Source organism: Carcharhinus amblyrhynchos, chromosome 1 (assembly GCF_965287045.1).
Source record: "Carcharhinus amblyrhynchos chromosome 1, sCarAmb.v2.hapA, whole genome shotgun sequence".
Classification (NCBI taxonomy): domain Eukaryota; kingdom Metazoa; phylum Chordata; class Chondrichthyes; order Carcharhiniformes; family Carcharhinidae; genus Carcharhinus; species Carcharhinus amblyrhynchos.
In genome coordinates this window covers 154,751,440-154,773,808 of record NC_137324.1, presented here as the reverse complement: position 1 = coordinate 154,773,808, position 22,369 = coordinate 154,751,440, and the positions used below count along the sequence as shown (strand labels likewise).

Sequence of the window (22,369 nt, the reverse complement as noted above, 5' to 3'; positions counted from 1 at the left end):
GACCTGAGCAGAACCCAGCACCTGCTGGACCACTGCCCTTTCTGGCTTATTTGGACCCCACATGACCCCTGTCCCTCGAAATCATATTCACTTACCTTAGACACATAGCTTCTCACCATCCTGTCATTAGACCTTTAAACCTACTTGTTTTAAAGCAACTGGTGGAGGGAAAAAGGGGGCATGTCTCTCCTCACTCCAAGTCTATTATACCCTGGGAGGCGCTGTGCTGCCTGGATCATGGCCAGCCAGAGACAGGCACAGATGAAATTTGTCGCAGGTAAGTCGATACGGAGTGACAACCCAATGCTGATTCCGGGGAAGTGACTGTGCATAAGAAAGAATTTAATTCTAACTAAACCACAATTCAGTTTCAGTAAGTATATCTGTCCTCAAGTTATGTTTATTGGATTGTGAATCTTCACTCTTGATTTATTTTCTTCTTGTCTACATATATTTTGAGCTGATTGTGTGCGTGTGGTCGGTAAGTTGATGGTGCAATTTCACAGCTTTGTAAATTAATTTAGCTTTACAAGGTCTAAATTTTAATTAATTCCCAAACCAGTAGTTTTAAATCCTTCAATTGCAAAAGAATATGATGATACTTTTTTTTTTCTGTGTGGGTATTTGACGGAGACGAGAAAAATTCTCGCTCCATGAATCCTCTTTGAAATCAAGTCTCACTAACTCATTTCTCACTTCAACTCATTCTCTTGCAGGATTTCAAAAGCAGAGAACTCCTTATCCTTATTAGTGTTTTTATCATTCCAGGGTTTCTTATTGTCACAAAAGCACTACTCACTGATTCGTTTCCTGTTCCTTTATTTTCTGTTCAACATTAGTGGAGTGATGGGAAAACTATACTTTTGAAGAGATAGCTGCAAGATGTGATAGGGCGGCATGGTGGCACAGCGGTTAGCACTGCTGCCTCACAATTCCAGGGATCTGGGCTCAATTCCCTACTTGGCTAATTGTCTGTGTGGAGTTTGCACATTCTCCCCGTGGCTGCATGGGCTTCCTCAAGGTGCTCCGGTTTCCTCCACAGTTCAAAGATGTGTGGGTTAGGTGCATTGGCCTTGCTAAGTTACCCCTTAGTGTCCTGGGGTGTGTAGGTTAGACGATTATTGGGGTAAATACATGGGATTACGGGGATAGGGCCTAGGTGGGACTGTTGTCAGTGCCGGGTCAATGGGCTGAATGGCCTCCATCTGTACTTTAGGGTTTCTATCTCTACTGGAGCAGAGGAGGCCAAAAGGAAATTAGGACTTGTTTTTATAGGTGACTGAAGAAACCCATTTCCTCTGGTTAGAGAGTCAGTGACTTGGACTTCTGAATGTTAAGAGCATCATTTTTAGACAGATTTTTTTTTAAAACATAGAATGTTTCGTCACAAGAAATACTTGGCGCAAAACCATATAATATTTTAAGGGAAGCATAGATTATTATTTGTACAGAGGATAGGGAATCTGTTAAAGTAAGAGGATTAGCATTAGAGATTAATGAAAAAATTATTCTATGATAAGAGATGATATGATAAGAAGCGGTGGAGATATAATGGGTGGGATTTTACTGCGTTGTCCAAACGAGACCGGAAATTCCATCCGAGGTCAATGGACATTTCCATTGTCTGACCCTCGCCAGCTCTGATTCCATGGTGGGTGAGGCGATAGAATTCCAGCATACAAGTTGAAATGAGAAGGGGAAGGGGGTTTTAGTGAAATTGTGTATAGATCTCATGGTAGCAGTTGTGAGGTGGCAAAGTATATTAATGGAGATGTTACAATTTCCATAGAGAGCGGCAACTTTTAAAAAAGAAATTCAAATTCCCAGTAGCCAAGTTAAAAAGATCACACAATAAAATTTCAAGTTTTTGCCAAAAAAAAGAGACATGTTGAAGCTTTCCATCTTACACTCATCAGGACACTGTGCAAGAATAGAAATGTAATGGGAGAAAAACAATTTATAATGTATGAGAAGAGAGTGCTGATTGGTTGGCATGTGAACTGAAATTCTTGGCAGTGAACTGTCAGTCACCATCAACTTGTGCATTCTCCATGACAATGGCTTGACCAGAGTCCATTTGCCAACCAACTGGCACGCCGACATGTTTCTTTTTTCAGCACTGAAGTTCTGTATGACCAAATGACTATTTGAAGTTTATAACTTTTACTGCAAAATGCTATTTTTGATGGCCACTCAAATTACAGAAAGGACTTTCCCCTTTGAACAGTCAAAATGACCAAAATCATCCAATCCACAGTTGTATTTTACATTTCACACTATCCCTTAAGTGAACATTAAATTCTTCTATAATCAGTCCAAACTGATTTTCAGCTTCTGAGGGTTTATTTCTATTATTTTCCTTTCCCAACCCGGCAACTTTCAATTTCTGGAACTGTCATTCACAGTGCATTTTTTCTGGAAATTTTCCCTCTAAATCAAGATAGGTGAATCTTCCAGCCTCATTTTAAACCTTATGAATTAGATCTTTTTAATCCGAGCGCGAGATCCTATTTGCATTCTTGCATGATGAACATAGAGACTTGCCTTCTTGATCTGCTCCCTTGTTTTCACAAATGCCAATCTTCAGCCTGTTCAATTCTTTCCATATGATATCAAGAACTGGCTGAAGGCACTGGATACTGCAAAGGCTTGGGCCCTGATGATATTTTGGCAATAGTACTGAAGATTTGTGCTCCAAAATTAGCCATGCCCCAAGCCAAGCTGTTCCAGTACAGCTACAACATTGGCATCCACCCAACCCAGCTATGTCCTGTACACAAGAAGCAGGACAAATCCAACACAATCAATTACAGCCCCATCAGTCTACTCTCAATCATCAATAAAGTGGTGCAAGTTGTCATCAAATCTGCTATCAAGCTGCACATGCTTAGCAACAACATACTCACTGATGTTTAGCTTGGGTTCTGCCAGTGTTGCTCAGCTCCTGAGCTCATTACAGCCTTCGTTCAAACATGCACAAGAGCTAAATTCCAGAGGTGAGGCAAGACTGAGTGCCCTTGGTATCAAGGTTGTAATTAACTGAGTGTGGCATCAAAGGCCCCTAGCAAAACTGGAGGCAATAGGGATCAGTGAAAATCTAATCATCTCAGCTGCAGGACATCATTAAAGGAGTGTCTCAGGGTAGGTCCTAGATTCAGCCATCTTCATCAATGACCTTCCTTCCATCATAAAATTGGAAGTAGGCAAGTCTGCTGATGACTGCACAATGTTCAGCACCATCTGAAGTAGTCTATGCCAAAATGCAGTAGGACCTGGAAATTATCCAGGCTTGGGCTGAGAACAGGCAATGACCATTTCCAACGAGAAAGAATCTAACCATTGCTCCTTGACATTCATTGGCATTCCATCATTGAATCCCCCACCCTTAACATCCTGGTGTTATCATTGACAAGGAGCCATATAAATCCTGTTGTTACAAGAGTAGACACTGGGAATTTTGCAGACAGTAACTGACCTCTTGACTCCCCAAAGCCTTTCCACCATCTAAAAAGCACAAGTCATGAGTGTAATGGAATATTCTTCACTTGTCTGGATGAATGCAGCTTCAACAACATTCTAAAGAAAAAAAAGTCAATTTTCCCCCATATCCCCATGTTAATGGATTCTTTAAAAAATTTAAAAAATTCCAGGATCTGGATTCACATCTTTGCAAAAACTAATCAGTTCTTCCTTTGGTCATATCCTATACGTGTACCAAGTTTATTGAAATCTGCCCATTCATTTTTGAGATACATTGCTTATAGGCAAACTAACTAACAGACAGGGCAAATAAATTACTTGTGGAGATGAAAAGCTGAAACTTTGGGCTAGATTTCACCAGCCTTCTAAAGGCCTTCTGGGAGTCAGAAAGGCTGGTATGATGATGTGAGAAGGCAGTGGAAAGGATGACAGATGGCCTGCCTTGTCAGAGCCCAACTGAGCCACTTACATAGTCAAGTAAGGATCCCCCCCGCCCCCTCACCTCCACAGGCATTTTACTAGTTACTGGGGCCCCCCTTTTGCATGAGAAGACAATCGGTAGCCGTCCATTGGGCTCTGAGAAGATCATTCCTTTTCAGGAACTTTTTGACGCATGACGTGTCCTCCAATGGCAACGGTACTGCCTAACCTCACAAACTACACCCCACCTCTTGCCTGACTACTTAGTCCCACCATCCTCACCCCTGCTTGTTCCATTTACTTGATGTTGATGGCCTCATTTATCTATGCACCCTTATCTTGCAGGTGCTGTCCCAGAAATCATCACCATCACAGTGGCACTGTCAAGGCCGTTGAGTTACCAGCTATCTGATTGGCCAACAGATCACGAAGGCAGGCGGACATCCTTAATAAGGATGGTAGTCCTGGTAGGAGCCACTTAATTTGCCACCAATGACAAAAATAGGGTCCAGTGCTCCCACTGCCCCCTCAACAAAAGTGAGTGCATTCCCTACTTTCAGCCCTTTGATGGAAACCCACTATCTCTTTAAAATCCAAATCCTTAATTTCCAAACCTTCATTGCCTCCTTTGCCATTAGTTATTACCATAAGATGCACCAGAAAAACATTAAAACAGGAGCTGCAGCTGAGATTGTCTTATCTGAACAACAAAGGTCAACAAAACTCAATTCTTAAATTGGAAAAACACAGCAAGTATATCTGAAACATGGGAAGCTATTTTCTTCTTATTACTTCGGCTGGGGTGTAGTGCAATTCCTTCTGATCTTTTCTTAAGACTGTCACATTCAATGTCAGCTTCACTTCTCACAGCAATCTGCTCAAAGATAATGTCATAGATCACAGGAGCCCCACGAAGCATTTCAAATGAGATCCGGAGAGCAAAATACAACTTGACAATAACATTACCGGTGTATTCAGGATATCAAATTCAGAAAATTACTACTTTTTATTTAAATATAGCAACATATACAAAAAGTATACTCTAACTTGGGGATTTCTTTTAACTTTTTTATACAAAGACTACAGCATTACCATTAGAGGCTTTAGAAAGATATATGAATACATATTTGGTACTCGTAACCACTACTTCAGTATCAGTCACTTCACTCTGTAGTTATTAAAATGGAAATTACTTTGACCACAAATTAGACATACTGACCATAGTGCCTTAATTCCCAAGACGTGCTCCAAGGGATAATAAATGATTAAATCCGCTCAGCACAACAACGGCATTGTCATTTTCATTTTAAAAAGAATCACTCTTTCTACTCCTCTCATGCTGTTTTTTAAAAAAATTATTCATGCACTGCTGGCAAGCCGAATTCTTATTGCCTCAAGAAGGTGATGATTAGCCACCTTCTTGAACTACCGGTGAATGCTAATATTGGCAAATGGAGTGCCAGTCACGAGGGTTGCTTTGTCCCGAAAAGCTTACAATGGGATATAGTGGAATCCTCCAATACTCCTTTCAAACTTCACACTCATTAATCTCTTCTATTGACAATGTACATTCCTCAAAGAACACAACTCATCACTAAGGGAAGGCAGTTGCATACTGATATTGTCACTGGACAAGTAATCCAGAGACCCAGCGTAATGCTTTGCAGACATAGGTTCAAATTTGAATTTAATAAGAAAAAACTCTGGAATTAATAATCTAATCATACCAAAGCCAATCTTTACACACTTGTATATTTGTACACATAATTACAAACATACACCTAACCCCAACAACAACAGTTTTCATCTGGTACTCAGGTGAATTCACCACCTTACGCAATTGAACACTATTAATATATGATTAACAAAGGGGAGATGATTAGGCTCTTTCTTGTTGAAGACAATCATTGCCTGGCATTTGTGTGTTGCAAATGTTACTTGCTGCTAATATTGTCCTGGCGTTCCTACATATTTTATTATCTGAGTAGTTACAAATGGAATGAATCTGATGTTGAAGGAAGGTCATTGATGAAGTCACTCCAGTAGTTGGATCTAGAATATTGCTCTGCCACACTCTTGCAGGAATGTTCAGGGTCGTGATGATTGGCCTCCAACAACTACACCCATCCTCTCATTGTACTACATACGACCCTGGCCAGTGGAGAGTTTCCCCGCTAATTCCCATTGACTTCAATTTTACTAGGGCTCCTTGATGCTGTACTCAGTTAAATACTACTGTGATGTTAAGGACAATAACTCTAACCTCACCTCTGAAATTCAGTTCTTATTTTGTTTATTAGTGTAACAAGAAGGCTTACATTAACACTGTACTGAAGTTATTGTGACAAGGTCCCCAGTTCTTTTGTCCATGTTTGAACCATGGGAACTAGGAGCAGGAGGAGGTAAATTCAGCCCTTCAATCTTGCTCCGCCCTTCAATCAGATCATGGCTGATCTCTCCCTCATCTCAAATTCACTTCCCGACCTGTTCCTCATATCCCTTATATAAGGTAAATTAATTTAATACATCTGAAATGAAGGGCTGATATCATGAAACTACTGAATTGTTGTAAAGAACACATCTCATTCATTAATGTCCTTTCAGAAAAGAGATCTGCTCACCTTATCCGATCTGGACTATATGGGACTCCAGGCACTCAGAAAAGGCCTAACAAGCCATTCTGTTGTTAAGAAGGCAGTTCATCACCACCCTCCCAAGGGCACCCAGAGATGGGCAACAAATGCTGGGTTTGCTAGCAACGTCCACATTCTGTGAAATAATATTTTAAAAAGCCTCCTCTCCCCTCCTCCTTTAAATGTTTGTTAAAACCAGGGCGGGATTTTCTGGCCTCACTCACCGGTGGTATCAAAAGATACCGCCAAGGTCATCTGAGGTGTGAATGGCTCGCTGCACCCACCACAGGGGAACCAAGTCTGTCGAAATGTCCAGAGCCAGTGATCCTGAGAAGTTAGCAATTGTGGCCAGAATTTTCTGGCTGTTCACACTGGCAGGATCATCTGGTTGCCAACAGTGAACCACCATTGAACCCCAGCAAAGGGAGGCTGTAAACAATAGAAAAACCCATTGACAGCCACGGGACCAGAAGATCCCAACACCAGCCAATGGCAGGTCATCTTCACCATCGCAAAACATGCCACAGGGGGTGCAGAAAATCCTGCCCTGTGTCACTTTATATTATTAACTATACCATCTGTTACTTTGTTGGTGATTGATTGTGAACTTATAGGGTGATAACTAGCTGGATTGGATTTGTCCTGCTTTTCATGCATGGACCACACATGAACAAAAGCTTTCACGTTGTCAGGCAGATGCTCATATCGTTGTCAAAGTGGAAAACCTTGGTTGGAGGCGCTGGTTCTGCAGCACAGGTACTACAGCCAGGATTCTGTTGTAGCTCATAGCCTTTGCTGTGTCAAATTTGCTCAGCTGTTTCTTGTTATCACCTAAAGAAACTGAATTGGCTAAGCACTGAATAATGGAGTAGACAAAGTAGGAGCGTCTACTTCACACTTCTGACTGAAGGTGGTTGATGATGTTTCAGCGTTGGTTTTGTACTCATGCTGGATTCTGCCATCATTGAGGATGGGGATATTCATGGTACTTCCTCCATCTGTTAGTTGTTTAATTGTCCACCACCATTTATGAACAGGATATAGTGGCACTGCAGAGCTGTGATCAAGTCAATTGATTGTGGGAATGCTTAGCTTTGTCTATTGTATGCTGCTTCCACGGTTTAGCATGCAGGTAGGTGATCCTGTGTCGCTGCTTTAGCTCATAAGGTTGGAACCTCAGCTGCAGTAATGCCTGGTACTGCTCCTGACCTACTTTTCTACATTCCTTATTGAACCAGGTTTGGTCCCATAGCTTGATGGCAATGGGAGAGTGAGGAATATGCCAAACCATGAGGTTACAGGTTGTGCCAGAACATAATTCTGCTGCCAGTAATGATCCTTAGTGCCTCATGGTTGTCCAGTGGAGCAGAGAGATGCATTTGGAGTCTTAACATGGAGGTACAACCATACAACACAATGGAGGTTATCCTCAGTACACCTCCACAACAACTGTGTCATAGTCATTCTTACCAATACTGTCGCACACAAGTGCATTTGTGATAGGAAGGTTGGTGCGGATGAAGTCAGGTAGTTTTCCCCCTTGTGATATATCTTTCACCATCTATTGCAATCCTAATCTGGCAACAATTTCCTTCAGGACTTAATCAACTCAGTGTTAGTGGTACTACTGACCCATATTTGGTAACAGATATTGTAGACCCCACCCAGAGTAAGCTCTGTCCCCCCGCTACCCACAGTGCTCTTTTGAAGTAGCATTTAACATAGAGGAGTACAGATTCAGCAGCTAAGGGAGGGTACTCGGCAATAATTCCTGACTTACTTTTTCCCTAGTGCCATGAGGCTTCATGGGGTATTGAGAACTTCCAGGACCACTGCCTCCACACTGTTTACCCTTACATTGCCACATCTGGTGACTTGTTCCTTTGCTGGGGCAAAACATGTTGAAGGATGGTGACAAAACAATCCTGGGATTCAGATAACAGTCATTGAAAACATCTTATGTTATCAAGCAAGTGAAATATTGCAAGGGCCCCTTGGTTTTCAGATGCTATTTTGGAGATACTGATGCAAGAGGTTTGACAGGAAGGCACCCAAAAGCTGGCAAGATCTCCAGATAAGCTGCTTGGCAGCATTGGCAAAATGGGTCTGCATTCAGAACTTCACACTTGATTACAATGCCAGAGAAAGTTTAATGACCTAACCAGGATTGTTAAGGTAAGTCATCTAACTCAGCCCTTACATTGCACTACGCTACCTGTAGCCCTCATCCTCACAAGCTGTCACCATACTCTGTTGTCCATCAGCACTTTGCTTCATCTTTTCCAATTGTTGCAGGATACTTCACTCCACCTTCCAACTTCTAATTCAATACTCTGCACCAGAACACTACCTTCTTTCTTGCAGGACAATCTTGCAATTGATAACAGTGAGTGAGGATGGACAAAAAGAGAACACCACCCAATAAAATCCCCTTACAAGTTAAAGATGATTCATTTCACCACTTGAGACATTCCCATGATCATTATGAAGGATGCGTGTCGTGGTATTCTTTGGCACCTTATGTTCTCTCTTCTCACTGAAATCTGACCCTCATGGATTATGCATGATGAAATGCAACTGGATTCACTAAATGGTAATCTTTAACCCTCTTTATAATTATTTCCACCGAAAAAGAGTACAAGGCATCAAGAAGTTAGATGAAGACAGCAGAAATAAAGGAACAATTGTAGCCAAGCAAATAGGAAGGCTAGCAGGTCTGTACAGAATACTCAAAATAGGCACATTGGCACTCCCTTGCACTTGAGGATGACTTGCTTCCATTTTGACGCAATGCATTCTGAGATGGCTGATAAATCCAATGTGCATTCGGCAGACTCTGCATGTGAGATGCAAATGCTGCTTATAGGATCAGGCAGATGAGTTATTGGGAGGTTTGTGCCCTCTCTCCGATGCCTTGAGTTTGCCTCTGCATGTTCCACGAAGTATCTCAATGTGTTCAGTGCCTTCTCAGATGAACATTCTTCATTTTGATCAGTCACAAGCCAAGGGCTCCCATGAGTCAACAGGGCTACCTGGCCTTTTTAGGGAAGCTTTGAGAACATCCTTAAAGTATTGCTGTTGTCCTCCTGAGAGTCTCAGCACAACTGAGATCTCAGAAGGGTATTTGCTTCTGGAATATGGTGTCAGATATGAGAACGGTATGTTCTACCCAGTGGAGCTGATTTTGAGTAAGTAGCAATGCTGGGCATATTGGCTTCAGAGAGGACAGTATTGTTGGATAGGCTTTTTTGTGCCATTGGATTTAGAGGGTTTTGCAAAGGCTTTGAGGTGCCTGTTTCAGATGGTCCAAATCTCCAAAACATACTAAACCATGGCCATCATTGTTCTCTGGGCTTGGTTTTAAAATCCTGGTCCTCAAATACTCTCTTCCCCAGTTGACCAAAGGCTGAGCTGATTAAAAAAACACGAGTATGAATGAGAATGTGCCAAGGGGGTTAGGACAACACAGAGGGAAAATCCACATGCATGTCCTGTAGCAAAAGGCACAACTGAAGGCCTCAAGATCATAGGCTACTTAAAAAGGCAGAATAACGATAGTGTAGTATACTCTAAGTGCAGCAGACAAACTGCTGGTGAGCTTGTACATAATACTATAGAAATTCCAGCTCTAAACTGTCTGCAGTTTTGAGCATGACATAAAGATCATGCAGTTAAGCATGGAGCAATTTTTCAGCTCTCTGAACATTGCCAAGCAGTCCACAATATTGGAACCTCTAGTGGCAGTTCTGACAGCCTTGCACTAAGCTCAGCCTGCTGCTACTGCGGCTATGGGGCTTAACATCTCCCCAGGATTTCAATCAATAAAGGTAGTCTGAACAAGAATATGGAGAGTATGGACATCGAGGTTCCAGAGCATCATTAAACTTCTCCACACTGCTCTCAATTACTGCAATGGAAGTGAATAGGTGCAACCACATGAAAGTAGCACTGATCCCATTGGAGAGATTCATTCAGTCCTCTCTCAGTATGACCCGACATCTGGTCTCCTTAGTGTTTGAGTTAATCCTCTTGTTGCTGCCACACAATCAAACGGCCCAGACCGTCCCCACAATGTCAAAGCACTATAGCCTGCACCTCGGCCCTCAACAGCTCATCATAGTGATCTCAGGTGCTCTGAGTAGACAATCCAGGCTCCAGAATTGGGGGAAACAACATCCTACGAAATTAGGTCAACAAGCACAAAGGTCAGACACTAAGGGATTACATTAGAATGATTTCAATTCCCAATTGAGGACACAAAATATCCAGAACGTACAAAATTTGATACAAAGAGGGTTTTCTTCTGCTTTGATGTAGGTCTTCATTTTCTTAGTTATCTAAGAGAAACACAATGATTTATTTGTGCCCGCAGTGTTTCAAAGTTATGTGCTCCTTCACAGCCTTTTTATGCTACCTCCTATCTTTACTCAGAGGGTAGTAAGGTCGTGGAATGCCCTGCCTGCAGCAGTTGTGGACTTGTCAACTTTAAAGGCGTTCAAATGGTCAGTGAATAGGCATATGGATAACATTGGAATAATTTAGGTTAGAGGGTCATTAGATTGGTTCCACGGGTCAGTGCAACATCGAGGGTCAAAGAGCCTGTACTGCGCTGTAATGTTCTATGTTCCTCTCCAAAGGCATTAAATCAGGCTAGGGCGCAGTTCCATGAGTCACCAGTAGCCTTTTGTCATGTGACAGTAAATACTGGCAAATTATTCAACATGAAAAGTATCGAGAACACAATCTGTCCTCCGCCCAGCATTGAACACGTGCTGCACCGTGGAGATAACAACATAAATATCAACACCAGCAAGTATGCTGATTTTGCTTTTCCTTTCCATCACTCATGGGAACCAAAGTCAATTTCGGCATCTTCCAGACCTGGCCCAAGGCCAAGTCACCAGGTCTGAGATCAAGCAATTCAGCACAATTTAGGAATTGAAGCATGAAACTTGGTCTAAATCTCAGCAGAAATACAGGAGGTGCACTTATTCACTGAGCCATTAATTCATCAAATCCTATTTCACTCCAGATATCCATTAACGCGTGCATTATTCATTTCTCTTTCAAATTATATTTCAAAGTTGGCATATTTTGCACAGATAAGAGCAGCAGATTAGGTTAGCACTTCGGAAAAAAAAATTCAACTTTGTTTCAAAAGAGCCTGAGGCTAACAAGTTCTCAGCTTCATTATATACGGCTCAAAACAAAAATCTTCATAGGATGTCAACTGCAGGTTGTGGTTTTTCAACTAACATTTTTCAATAAAAAATTTATTTTACTACATGCTACTAGCTCAAATTCAGCAAACCAATAAAACTACCTTGGATATAATTGAACATTTTCCCCAGCAGTAAAAGCTGAAATCATCCAAAATTGAATATCTGTCAGATCAATACTCACTGATAGTTAATGCTGTGCTCCTGTTATCTCTGCACTCCACAATGTCACATCGTTCCAGGACTATTACCTCAACAGGGTCTGATGTCTGCAGGAAGCAAATGAGGGAAAATTAGAAATCAGAGCACCTCTACCAACTCCGACATAATGTGCAGCAGCTGTTCAAATGGTCCACCCTCTCTTCTGATAAATTAATTACTGGGATTAGGAAAAGGCTGCAAGAGGGCAAAGTCTACAGACAAAATTCAATTGTTTCATTATTGTTCAAGGAATTCGGCCTCAGTTCATTTAACCTTAATAAAACTCACTAAAGGGACATTTTCCAGGCCAAACAAAAGAAACAGCATTGCAGATTTAAAGCCACATTTACAGACACCACCAATTTGACAACGAAATTGTACAAAATTTTACAAAGTGACACTTTAAAATTAAAGTCACTGGAAAAAAAACAACAATATGTCTGTTAAACAACATTGTTAATGCATTGTTCAACAAAATGAAAAAGAAACAAAAGGGTGTCAGAAAATATTTTACCTTCATTAGTCTGGTTTCAAAATTTTACTTTGTGTAATTCTTTGCATTGTGCCAGGAAGGAGTGTTCAGAAAAAAAGTTACCATAAATATAAAATCAATAGTTCAATGCAGTGCACTTGAGATCAATTTCAACATGACAAGAGCTTATTTAATTCTTATTATTTCTATCCACATACAAAGGTTAGCACCTCGGGAAAAAAAAAATTTGAATCCGCATTCAAAATTATGAGAGGTTTTGATCGGGCCAGCAGGGAGAAGGCGTTTCTTCTGGCAAATGGGTCAGCATCCAGAGGTTATAGATTTAAAATAATTGGCAGAAGAATGAGAAGGAAAATGAGGAGAAATGTTTTTCTGTTACAGGTGATTGTTAAGATTTTGAATGCTCCGCCTGAAGGTTGGTGGAATCAGATTCCATAGGAACCTTCAAAAGACCATTAGACATGTACTTGAAGAGGACTAATTGGAAGGATTGTGGGAGTACAAAACCTGGTCTGTGGGACTGAACTAGACTCAAAGAGCAAGATCAGACAGAATGCCATTCTTCTTTCAATAAGATTCCATAGTTAAACCATTACAAACCATATTTCCAGTCAATGCTAGTCAACTAGACATAGACATTTACTGTTAGCCTTCGATAAAACAACAAATTATTAAATCAAATATTGGGAGTAGAATTGCCACAAAATTGTATGCAGAATGCATTTGAAATTGCACCAGATTAAGTTACTGTTCAATTTCCACTAAAATGCATTTTCGTAGTCACAAAGGTAATGTGATTATTACCTTTGTGAATCAGGTCCCATTAATTCTTTCCCCTCTTAACTTAAATCTATGCCCCCTAGTTCTCGGTTTCCCAACTCTGGGAAAAAGTCTGACTGCGTTCACCCAATGCATGCCTGTCATGATCTTATACACCTCTATAAGATCACCCCTCAGTTTCCGAAATCTGATTGGCTCAAAGCTGGAAAACTGGAGTGTACCCTACTGGCGTTAGCAGTGCCTGTTAGGGGGATTCACCCGCCTGATCAATGCAAATTTATGTATCGTGGAAAACAGGCAGTGTCGGAGAGGACGTGTTTGCCCCCACTTCATCACATGGTGGGAAACAAAACGCTGCCATTCAAAGCTCCTAGCCCTCATATCATAAGGCTAGTTTCAGAGTAAATTCATTGCTCATGCTTGGCATTTCACAGTGGACTTTAGGGAGTATCATGGAACAGAGGGACCTTGGAGTTCAACTGCAAGTTTCTCTAAAGGTGGAGGCACAGGTAGATAGGGCAGTGAAGAAGGCTTCTGGCATGCTAGCCTTCATCAGTCAGGGCATTGAGTATAGAAGTTGGGAAGTTCTGTTGCAGTTGTACGGGACTTTGGTGCAGCTGCACCCAGAGTATTGTGTTCAGTTCTAGAACATAGAACATTACAGCGCAGTACAGGCCCTTCGGCCCTCGATGTTGCGCCGACCAGTGGAACGAATCTAATGACCCTCTCGCCTAAACTATTCCAATATTATCCATATGCCTATCCAATGACCATATGAATGCCCTTAAAGTTGGTGAGTCCACAACTGCTGCAGGCAGGGCATTCCAAGCCCTTACTACCCTCTGAGTAAAGAACCTACCTCTGACATCGGTCCTATAATTATCAACCCTCAATTTAAAGCTATGTCCCCTTGTGTTAGCCATCGCCAACCAAGGAAAAAGGCTCTCACTGTCTACCCTATCTAATCCTCTGATCATCTTGTATGCCTCGATTAGGTCACCTCTTAACCTTCTTCTCTCTAATGAAAACAACCTCAAGTTCCTCAGCCTTTCCTCATAAGACCTTGCTACCAGACCAAGCAACATCCTGGTAAACCTCCTTTCCACCCTTTCCAATGCTTCCACATCTTTCTTATAATGTGGTGACCAGAACTGCACGCAATACTCCAAGTGTGGCCGCACCAGAGTTTTGTACTGTTGCAACATGATCTCACGGCTCTGAAATTCAATCCCTCTACCAATAAAAGCTAACACACCGTACGCCTTCTTAACAACCTTATCAACCTGGGTGCCAACTTTCAGGGATCTACGCACATGCACACCGAGATCTCTCTGCTTGTCGACACTACCAAGGGTCCTTCCATTAGCCCTATATTCTGTAATCCTGTTACTCTTTCCAAAGTGAATCACCTCACACTTTTCCGCATTAAACTCCGTTTGCCACCTCTCAGCCCAGCTCTGCAGCTCATCTATGTCCCTCTGCAAACTGTAACATCCATCCTCACTGTCTACAACTCCTCCGACTTTAGTGTCATCTGCAAATTTACCAGCCCATCCTACTACACCCTCATCTAGGTCATTTATAAAAATGACAAACAGCAGTGGCCCCAAAACAGATCCCTGCGGTACACCACTAGTAACTGAACTCCAGGTTGAATATTTCCCATCAACCACCACCCTCTGTCTTCTACCAGCTAGCCAATTCCTGATCCAAACTGCTAAATCACCCTCAATCCCATGTATCCGTATTTTCTGCAGTAGCTTACCATGGGGAACCTTATCAAACGCTTTGCTAAAATCCATATACACCACATCAACTGCTTTACCTTTATCCCCCTCTTTGGTCACCTTCTCAAAGAACTCAATAAGGTTTGTGAGGCACGACCTACCCTTCATAAAACCGTGCTGACTATCCCTAATCAAATTATTTCTCTCTAGATGATTATAAATCCTATCTCTTACAATCCTTTCCAAAACTTTGCCCACAACAGAAGTAAGGCTCAGGATAATTCCCAGGATGGTCTCTACTCCCCTTCTTGAACAAGGGGACAACATTTGCTATCCTCCAGTCTTCTGGCACTATACCTGAAGCCAATGATGACACATCTTGCGACAGGAAAGACAATTTTAAACTGGAGAGAGTGCAAAAGATATTTACAAGGATGTTGCCAGGACTCAAGAGACTGAGTTATTAGGGAGAAATTGGGCAGGCTAGGCTTTTTTCTTTGGAGTGTCAGAGACTGAGGGGTGATCTTAACAGAGGTGTATAAGATCATGAGAAGCATGCCTGGGGTGAATGCATTCAGCCTTTTTCCCAGGGTTGGGAATCGAAAACTAGAGAGCATAGGTTTAAGCTAAGAGGGGAAAGAATTAATGGGACCTGAGGAGCAACGTCTTTACACAGAGGCCGTTATATATGTGGAATGAGCTGCTGGACGAAGTGGTTAAGGCAGGGGCACTGACAACATTTAAAAGGCATTTGGACAGACACGTGGATAGGAAAGGTTTAGAGGGATATAGACCTAATGCAGGCAAATTGGGTTAGCTTAGGTGAGATTTATGGACAGCATGGACCAGTTTGCACTGAAGGGCTGGTTCCCATGCTGTACATTCTATGATTCCTACAACAATTTGCATTCACATAGCATCTTTAACATAGTGAAACATGTCAACTGAATCAGAAATTCAAATTTTTTGGAACTGAAGTCCAATTATAAAATCCAAGGAGGAGTTTTTTTTAATCATTTGCTGGCTGGCCAGCATTTATTGCCCATCCCTAGCTGCCCTTAAACTGAGTGACTTGCTAGGCCCTTTCAAAGGGCAGTTAAGAGTGACCACATTGCTGTGGTCACATTCCGACAATTGACAATGGTTTTGTGGTCATCAGTAGATTCTTAATTCCAGATACCTTTTTATTGAATTAAAATTCCACCATCTGACATGACAGGATTTGAACCCAGGTCCTCAAAACATTAGCTGAGTTTCTGGATTAAGGCTAGCAATAATATGACTTACATAACCACAAATCTGCCCAAAGTACAGATAAATAACTTGATATTTAAACACAAATGTAAACAATTCCTATCTTTGTTACTCAAGTATTTGAAGTCAGTTTATCGAAGATAATTCTAAACATTTTGAAACATCCAGGAAAACGTTACTTAAACCAATCTCCATTAAGCAAATTACAAAAATTTTTTTTTAAACAGTCGTTCATTTTCTGCAGCTACTGACTGACAGAGTGAGTGGAACAGAAAACAAACAGGAGGTGGATGCCTTGCTGCAGTGGACCGGAGGAGGTGAAGAAATTTGTTTTCCACAAAGTTTAAACGCACTTGGAACACTAAGGTACAACCTCAAGAAGAGGGATAACTTGAGCAGAGAAGAATGAAGCAACTATACTTATTCATATTTCGCAGCCAAAGTTCAGGTTTACAAAGTTAAACCTAATTCCAGGCTAGCTGGAACCACAGAAAAGCTATAGCACACTAAGAGCATTCAGCCCACCATATATGCCCCAGCCAAAAAAGAGAAAAGTGAAGAAACTAGCTGTTCATTTTAATCCCACTTTCTAGCACCTGGTCCATAGCCTTGCGGGTTACAGCACTTCAGATGCAGGTCCAGGTGCAGATCCAGGTATCTTTTAAATGTGTTGAACATTTCAACCTCAATCACCAACTCAGGCAGCGAATACTAGACGTCACCATTAGCCGAGTAACAAAACTGTGGTATTTAACTCGAGCTGCAGCTACACTGTGACGGCTAATCTGAAAGCAGCATTCAACAACTTCAACATGCGCTCAGCAGATTCTTATAATGTGGACTGAACGCAAACTGACTGAGGAGACATTCACCGTCATGCTTTAACATATGTGCTAATTCTTAACTTAGATGTAAAAAGGCAGGAACATCTATTTAATATTAAGGAACAGGCAGGTGTGATTCAAAAGTTTACAAGTTCCAGGAGGCAACAGATTGCCTGGAACTTTTGATGTATGACGTTGTGGTGTACTAGAGATATTAGTGCAGGAATTATAAATTTATGGTTGTAGTGTACTCGGGCTTCAGATTGGAACCAGCACCTGTGCTGTACTGTCACTTTCAATAATCAGCATAAATGTGAAATGCAATTTGCAAATGCTTCTTAAAATGAGCAAAACTATGATACAATTTGACAGTTATTTCACTCCTAATGAGCTGATATTTGACAAAACGTAAACCATACGAACCATTCAATTAGTCAGAATTTGGCTTGACAACAAATGAACTCTCAGAGAATTCCATTTAATACTGATTCCAGCTGATTATTCTATAGATCTTAAATATCTGAACAGAATCTCATAAAAGTTAATCACCTAATTTATAAACAGGATGGCTACCATGATGTATTGAAAATAAAAGGAAGCCTTATAATTGTTAATATAAGTCAATGGGGAAAGTGGATAAAATGATTACTGATGGAAAAACTAATAACGCTGTAGAATTCTCCTCATAAATCGTGAAGATACATTCAAACCAAGTTGCTGATAGCATCTAAGATTGGTTTTGATGTCTGCTGAGACTTCTGTGGTCTTCTTAAACATTTTCTACACCAAATTTCTTTCACAGTTACATATTATCTGTTAGTTTAAAAAGTAGGAAAGATAATACCTTTTTTGTTCACTTGATCAACATTCAACCCACGCTGCACTCCCAAATGCATTTTATTTTTTTCACAATTTGAATATTAATCCAATCAATGAAAGTTACGATCATATAGAGGTGGCACAGTGGTGAGCACTGCTGCCTCACAGCACCAGGGACCCAGGTTCGATTCCTGGCTTTGCTCGCTTTCTGTGTGGAGTTAGCACGTTCTCCCCGTGCCTGTGTGTGTTTCCCTGTCCAGTTTCCTCCCTCGTTCTGAAAGACGTGCTGATTCGGTGCATTGATCCAAACAGGCGCCAGAGTGTGACGACTAGGTGCATTTCACAGTAACTTCATTGCAGTGTTAATGTAAGTCTTACGTGTGACTAATAAAATGAATTTTAAATATTGTCAACCCCTCTTCTCAAGCCCGTAACAGAGCTCTGAAAGGGATTTTGTAACTTTCAAACAAATAAACGCAGGTTATTTCGAGAATGAGCTCAACTGGGGGTGTGAAATAGAGTTCTGAATTGGCATTGCAATCCCATGGAGGAAGAGATGAGATGCGGTTCACTAATAGTTTTAGAAATATTCAGGAGGTTAATAGAGAAATCATGGAGGTTGGAAATGTCAACCAGCAAGCAGAGATACACAGCTGGTCAGTCAGCAACTGAGAGAAAAATGTATCTAAATATTTCAAATGGACTCTTTCGTGATAACTAAAATGCGTCACCTGAGGTTAACCTGCCTTTTCTTTATCAGGTGTGCATTGATCTACTGAGTACTGCTTCTTTTTTAACAATACAAGCTGTTAGGAATATTTATGGAGATGAACTGGGAATCGTGCCATTATCATTGTAATTGGTACCATTCTTCAAGCCTCTACATGATAATGATGAAGTCATTTCATCACTCAGACCCAACAAAATGTCCTACATTGTAAAATCTCACAACAGGCTTGCAGTCCAACACTTAAGTTGCATCCTACTGTGCGGGAGCTTGCTTTCAATGCTTCCTAAGAGCCTCAAAAGCTCAACAAAAACCTTCTTATTATGAAATTGCAGATGGCGTATTATCCAGCAAGGCAAAGAGATAATATTCTTTCTGATGGTCTGGCGATAAATTGTACCTTGTTAGAGGTTAATTTATAAAAGAATACATGCCTTTTGTGTACTTGAAACTTTATGTCACGTAATTTTCAGAAGCATCTATATTTAGCAAGTCCGTTACAAATCCTGTACGCAAGTAGCTTCAAATGATTTAGGATTTAATGGCATGAGACGTTTGTCGAACAGCTGCAACAGCATCAAAGAGGATACTACATCAACTTTATTGGTAGTGTTTCTGAGACAATGCTTATGCAAGCTCATAAAACATGCACACTGTCTCTTCAAATGATGCCTCAGGACTGGAGACAACTGTGCATGCTTGGATATGGTGAAACAAGGATGAGGCCAGTCTCTGCAGGGATTTGATCAGAGTTTTTAATTAGCCTACCCAGGCACTGAGTTACCCTGTTCCAGTCTGCTGTACTAATAGTCACCTCATGGAAGAATGCTCAGTCATTTTTCACCGACAGCTTACTAACCAACAGCATTAATCCATCATCCTGTGACATCAGCGAGCTGGCATCAAGCTGACAGCATAAAACTGGCAATTTGCATTCATTCACTGCCACATCTGTACTATTACAACATTTTCAGACAAACTCCGACAACCCCTCAAATGTGAAAAATGACTGCTCAGAATTGGTTTAACACAACATAAATTGTATTAGAGCTGCAGGGGTCACTCCCAGCTTTGCTAGCAAGGATTGTACACTGCATTTGTTGAATATTTACACAAGCTAGGAAAGTCATACCATTTCCTCACAGGTATTCAAGAATGCAAGTTAAAACAGAGCACTCATAATATGTGACTGGTTAGATGTTTCCAAACTATGTGCTTAATTAACATGCAAAGCAAGCCAACATTTATCCTCAACAACCCAGAGTTTTGCCCCAGGTCAATTAAAAATTTCAAAACTAAGAAAGGTAGGTTTTAGTTTGGCAATTGCATTAAAGGTTGCAGAATCAAGATAAGCTGCTGGGAGTTAAGGTACGCGCACCAGCCCTAATTTTGTCAAATGGTGAAATAGATCTGAAAGGCTGAATGGCCTTCTCCAATTCCGATGGACATGACCTTTCTGGTCTGCTGATCAGAGCAGCAGGCCAGGAAGATAGCGTGCGAGGCTCTTGCATCATGTGCGAACCAGACTCGTGCCGAAAGCCATCTTCCCAGCCCAGTTTTGCCAGCGCAGTCGGCTATGTGTGCAAAAAGGCGCAAAGCCAATTTAAATATTGATATCATCATTAGCATTAACACCATTTTTTGGCCTCCCAGTGCTTCCCCCGTCATCGGCAGTGCTTCTGCTGACGAGAATCATTCATGGTCCTCATCCAACAGATACCAGACGTGATTGATGGCCATGCCAGGCAAATCAGAGGCTATTGAAGCCCCTAGGTGATTGGGGTATGGGCAAGCAATGCACATCAAGCACCATAACAAAGCCACAGGCAGGGCACGGGGGTGGGGGGTGGGGGGGGGGGGCCGTGGTGTGGTGGTGTGGGGCTGGTATGGGGCCTGAGTGAGGGGAGGAGCCTGAGTGTGTGGAACAATGATGGGAGCGAAGGAGGGGGGAACTGCAGGGGGGGTCAAGGTGGGGAGCTCCAGATGGGAGGGGCAAGGCATGAGATCTGATTGACGAAGGTGGATGATCAGCAAAGGGGGTGGTGTGCAGAGGGGATGTTTGGCAAAACAGGGATGTGCATGAGGCTAATCAGCAAAGGGACGCTGCAGACCCAGTGAACCATGGAGAGGTTCATGATGGGGGACTTATTAGGAAAGGTCCCATCATGCCGATGCCAGTGACCTGTGTTGCCACTGGCGGGTGGGGGGGGTGGTTATACTGCTGCCAATTATGAGGGGGCAGGGGGAGGGATCCATAGGGGTGCAGGGGGAAGAGGTGCCAGGAGATCACCCAGTGCACTGGGAGATTGGGTTACCTGCACAATGGCACCCTGAGCAGCCTGCAGCCGGCTTCCAAGGTGAGACCCCGCGACATGAATCTCCCTGCTGCTACAAAAACTGACAGTGTGGGAAGATTGCATGGGGTAGCTTGCTGAAAAAAACAGAGTGAAATATAGCAAACTTCAGTCTTTTATGACATTTAGGTGGAATTTTATGGAAAAATTTCTAAGTGCTAAATGATGAGAAAAAAAGGAGAGTTTCGGACTCTCTTTTTGGGTGAGTTAAATAAAAGCAATCTTATGACACACAGTCCAACAAGTGCAAGGATGCAATTCTCGCCAGTAGGGGGCAGGGCAGAGCCTAATTTCACCAGTGAAGCCAGCTGCTGAGTTGTAGGGGTGTCATTGCGCAGGCGCGTCAATCTCCTAGCGTACTGGGAGATCACTTGTCACCACCCTCTGCATGGACATCGGGATCTGCCATTGATCGCTCCCTGTGTCGGGCTCTCCCTCCAACCCCTGGACATCGCCCTCTCCCTGATTGCCACCCCGGCTGATAAAACCCCCTCTGGTCAATACCCGACCACCAATCAATGGCCATTCCGGCCAATCAACACCCCATGCTCCCAATCGCCACCCCAGCCTATCAACCACTCCCAACCCAATCACTGCCCTGATCAATCAACTCGTTCCCCCTCCTGCAAAGCTCCCCCCTTCCATCCAGCCCACTTATGGAGCTACCCCTGCCTCCCTCATCATGGCCGAATCCCCTTGGCACTGCCCAGTGGGGAAAGCCAGGATACTTGATGGACAGTGCTAGGGTGTCTGGTGGACACTGCCTAAGGGGCCACTTGACACACCTGGCAGTGCCCTGTGCTCAATCACTTGGAGGGCTTCAGTGGCCTCCAGCCCCAGCAGCAAGGCCATCATAGCATCATGGCTGGTCTCCTCACTGATGGGGGCCATAGGTGACTTTTGCCAGTGAGAACTTTGGCTGGTGAGGGGATGAGCATAAGTGAGCCCAGACGACAGGGTCCGGGATTCACTAATGGCATGTCAATGATGTCATGGATATTGAAATCGACTTTGCATCTTTTCTGGACATGAAGCCAATTTCGCCGACGAGTCAGTGCTGGTAAGATTGCAAGAGACAAAACACCAGACATGGTCCTCATTTATCACCTCTCACTCATTCTTAATAGCTTACCTCGCCAATCAACCGGCAGGAGGAGCTGATAAGGTTAGAATCTTTTTGGGAGGATTGTACACCGTGTCTCTGTCAAATTATCAACAAAACTCACAAAGATTACATGTATTATGCAAAACAAATTGCAGCAAAAATTAAGTATCCTACCCCAAAAGCTAATAAAAAACCAACAATGAAACCTGGATGTGTTATCCTTAAATGGTTGATTCATTTTGGTCCATGACAAAATGGAACAGCTTACTGAAAGTGCACTTTCAGATTTCCAGCACAATGTAGGTGAAATAAATCACAAGTGGAAATAAGCTA

At 42.2% G+C, this 22,369-nt stretch overlaps 1 protein-coding gene across 3 annotated transcripts in view; it reads right to left on the bottom strand.

Annotated features, from left to right (window-relative positions):
• The window catches only part of inpp4b (inositol polyphosphate-4-phosphatase type II B), a 708,475-nt gene that overhangs the window by 442,454 nt on the left and 243,652 nt on the right, over window positions 1-22,369 (bottom strand). For 2 of the 3 annotated variants that reach the window (XM_080194015.1, XM_080194035.1), the window contains one exon: window positions 11,937-12,021. In XM_080194015.1, the coding sequence (XP_080050141.1) occupies window positions 11,937-12,021 (85 nt within the window). Of the gene's footprint in view, window positions 1-11,936; window positions 12,022-16,803; window positions 16,913-22,369 lie in introns of those variants that run through there. The other variant, XM_080194025.1, reaches the window with a different exon arrangement.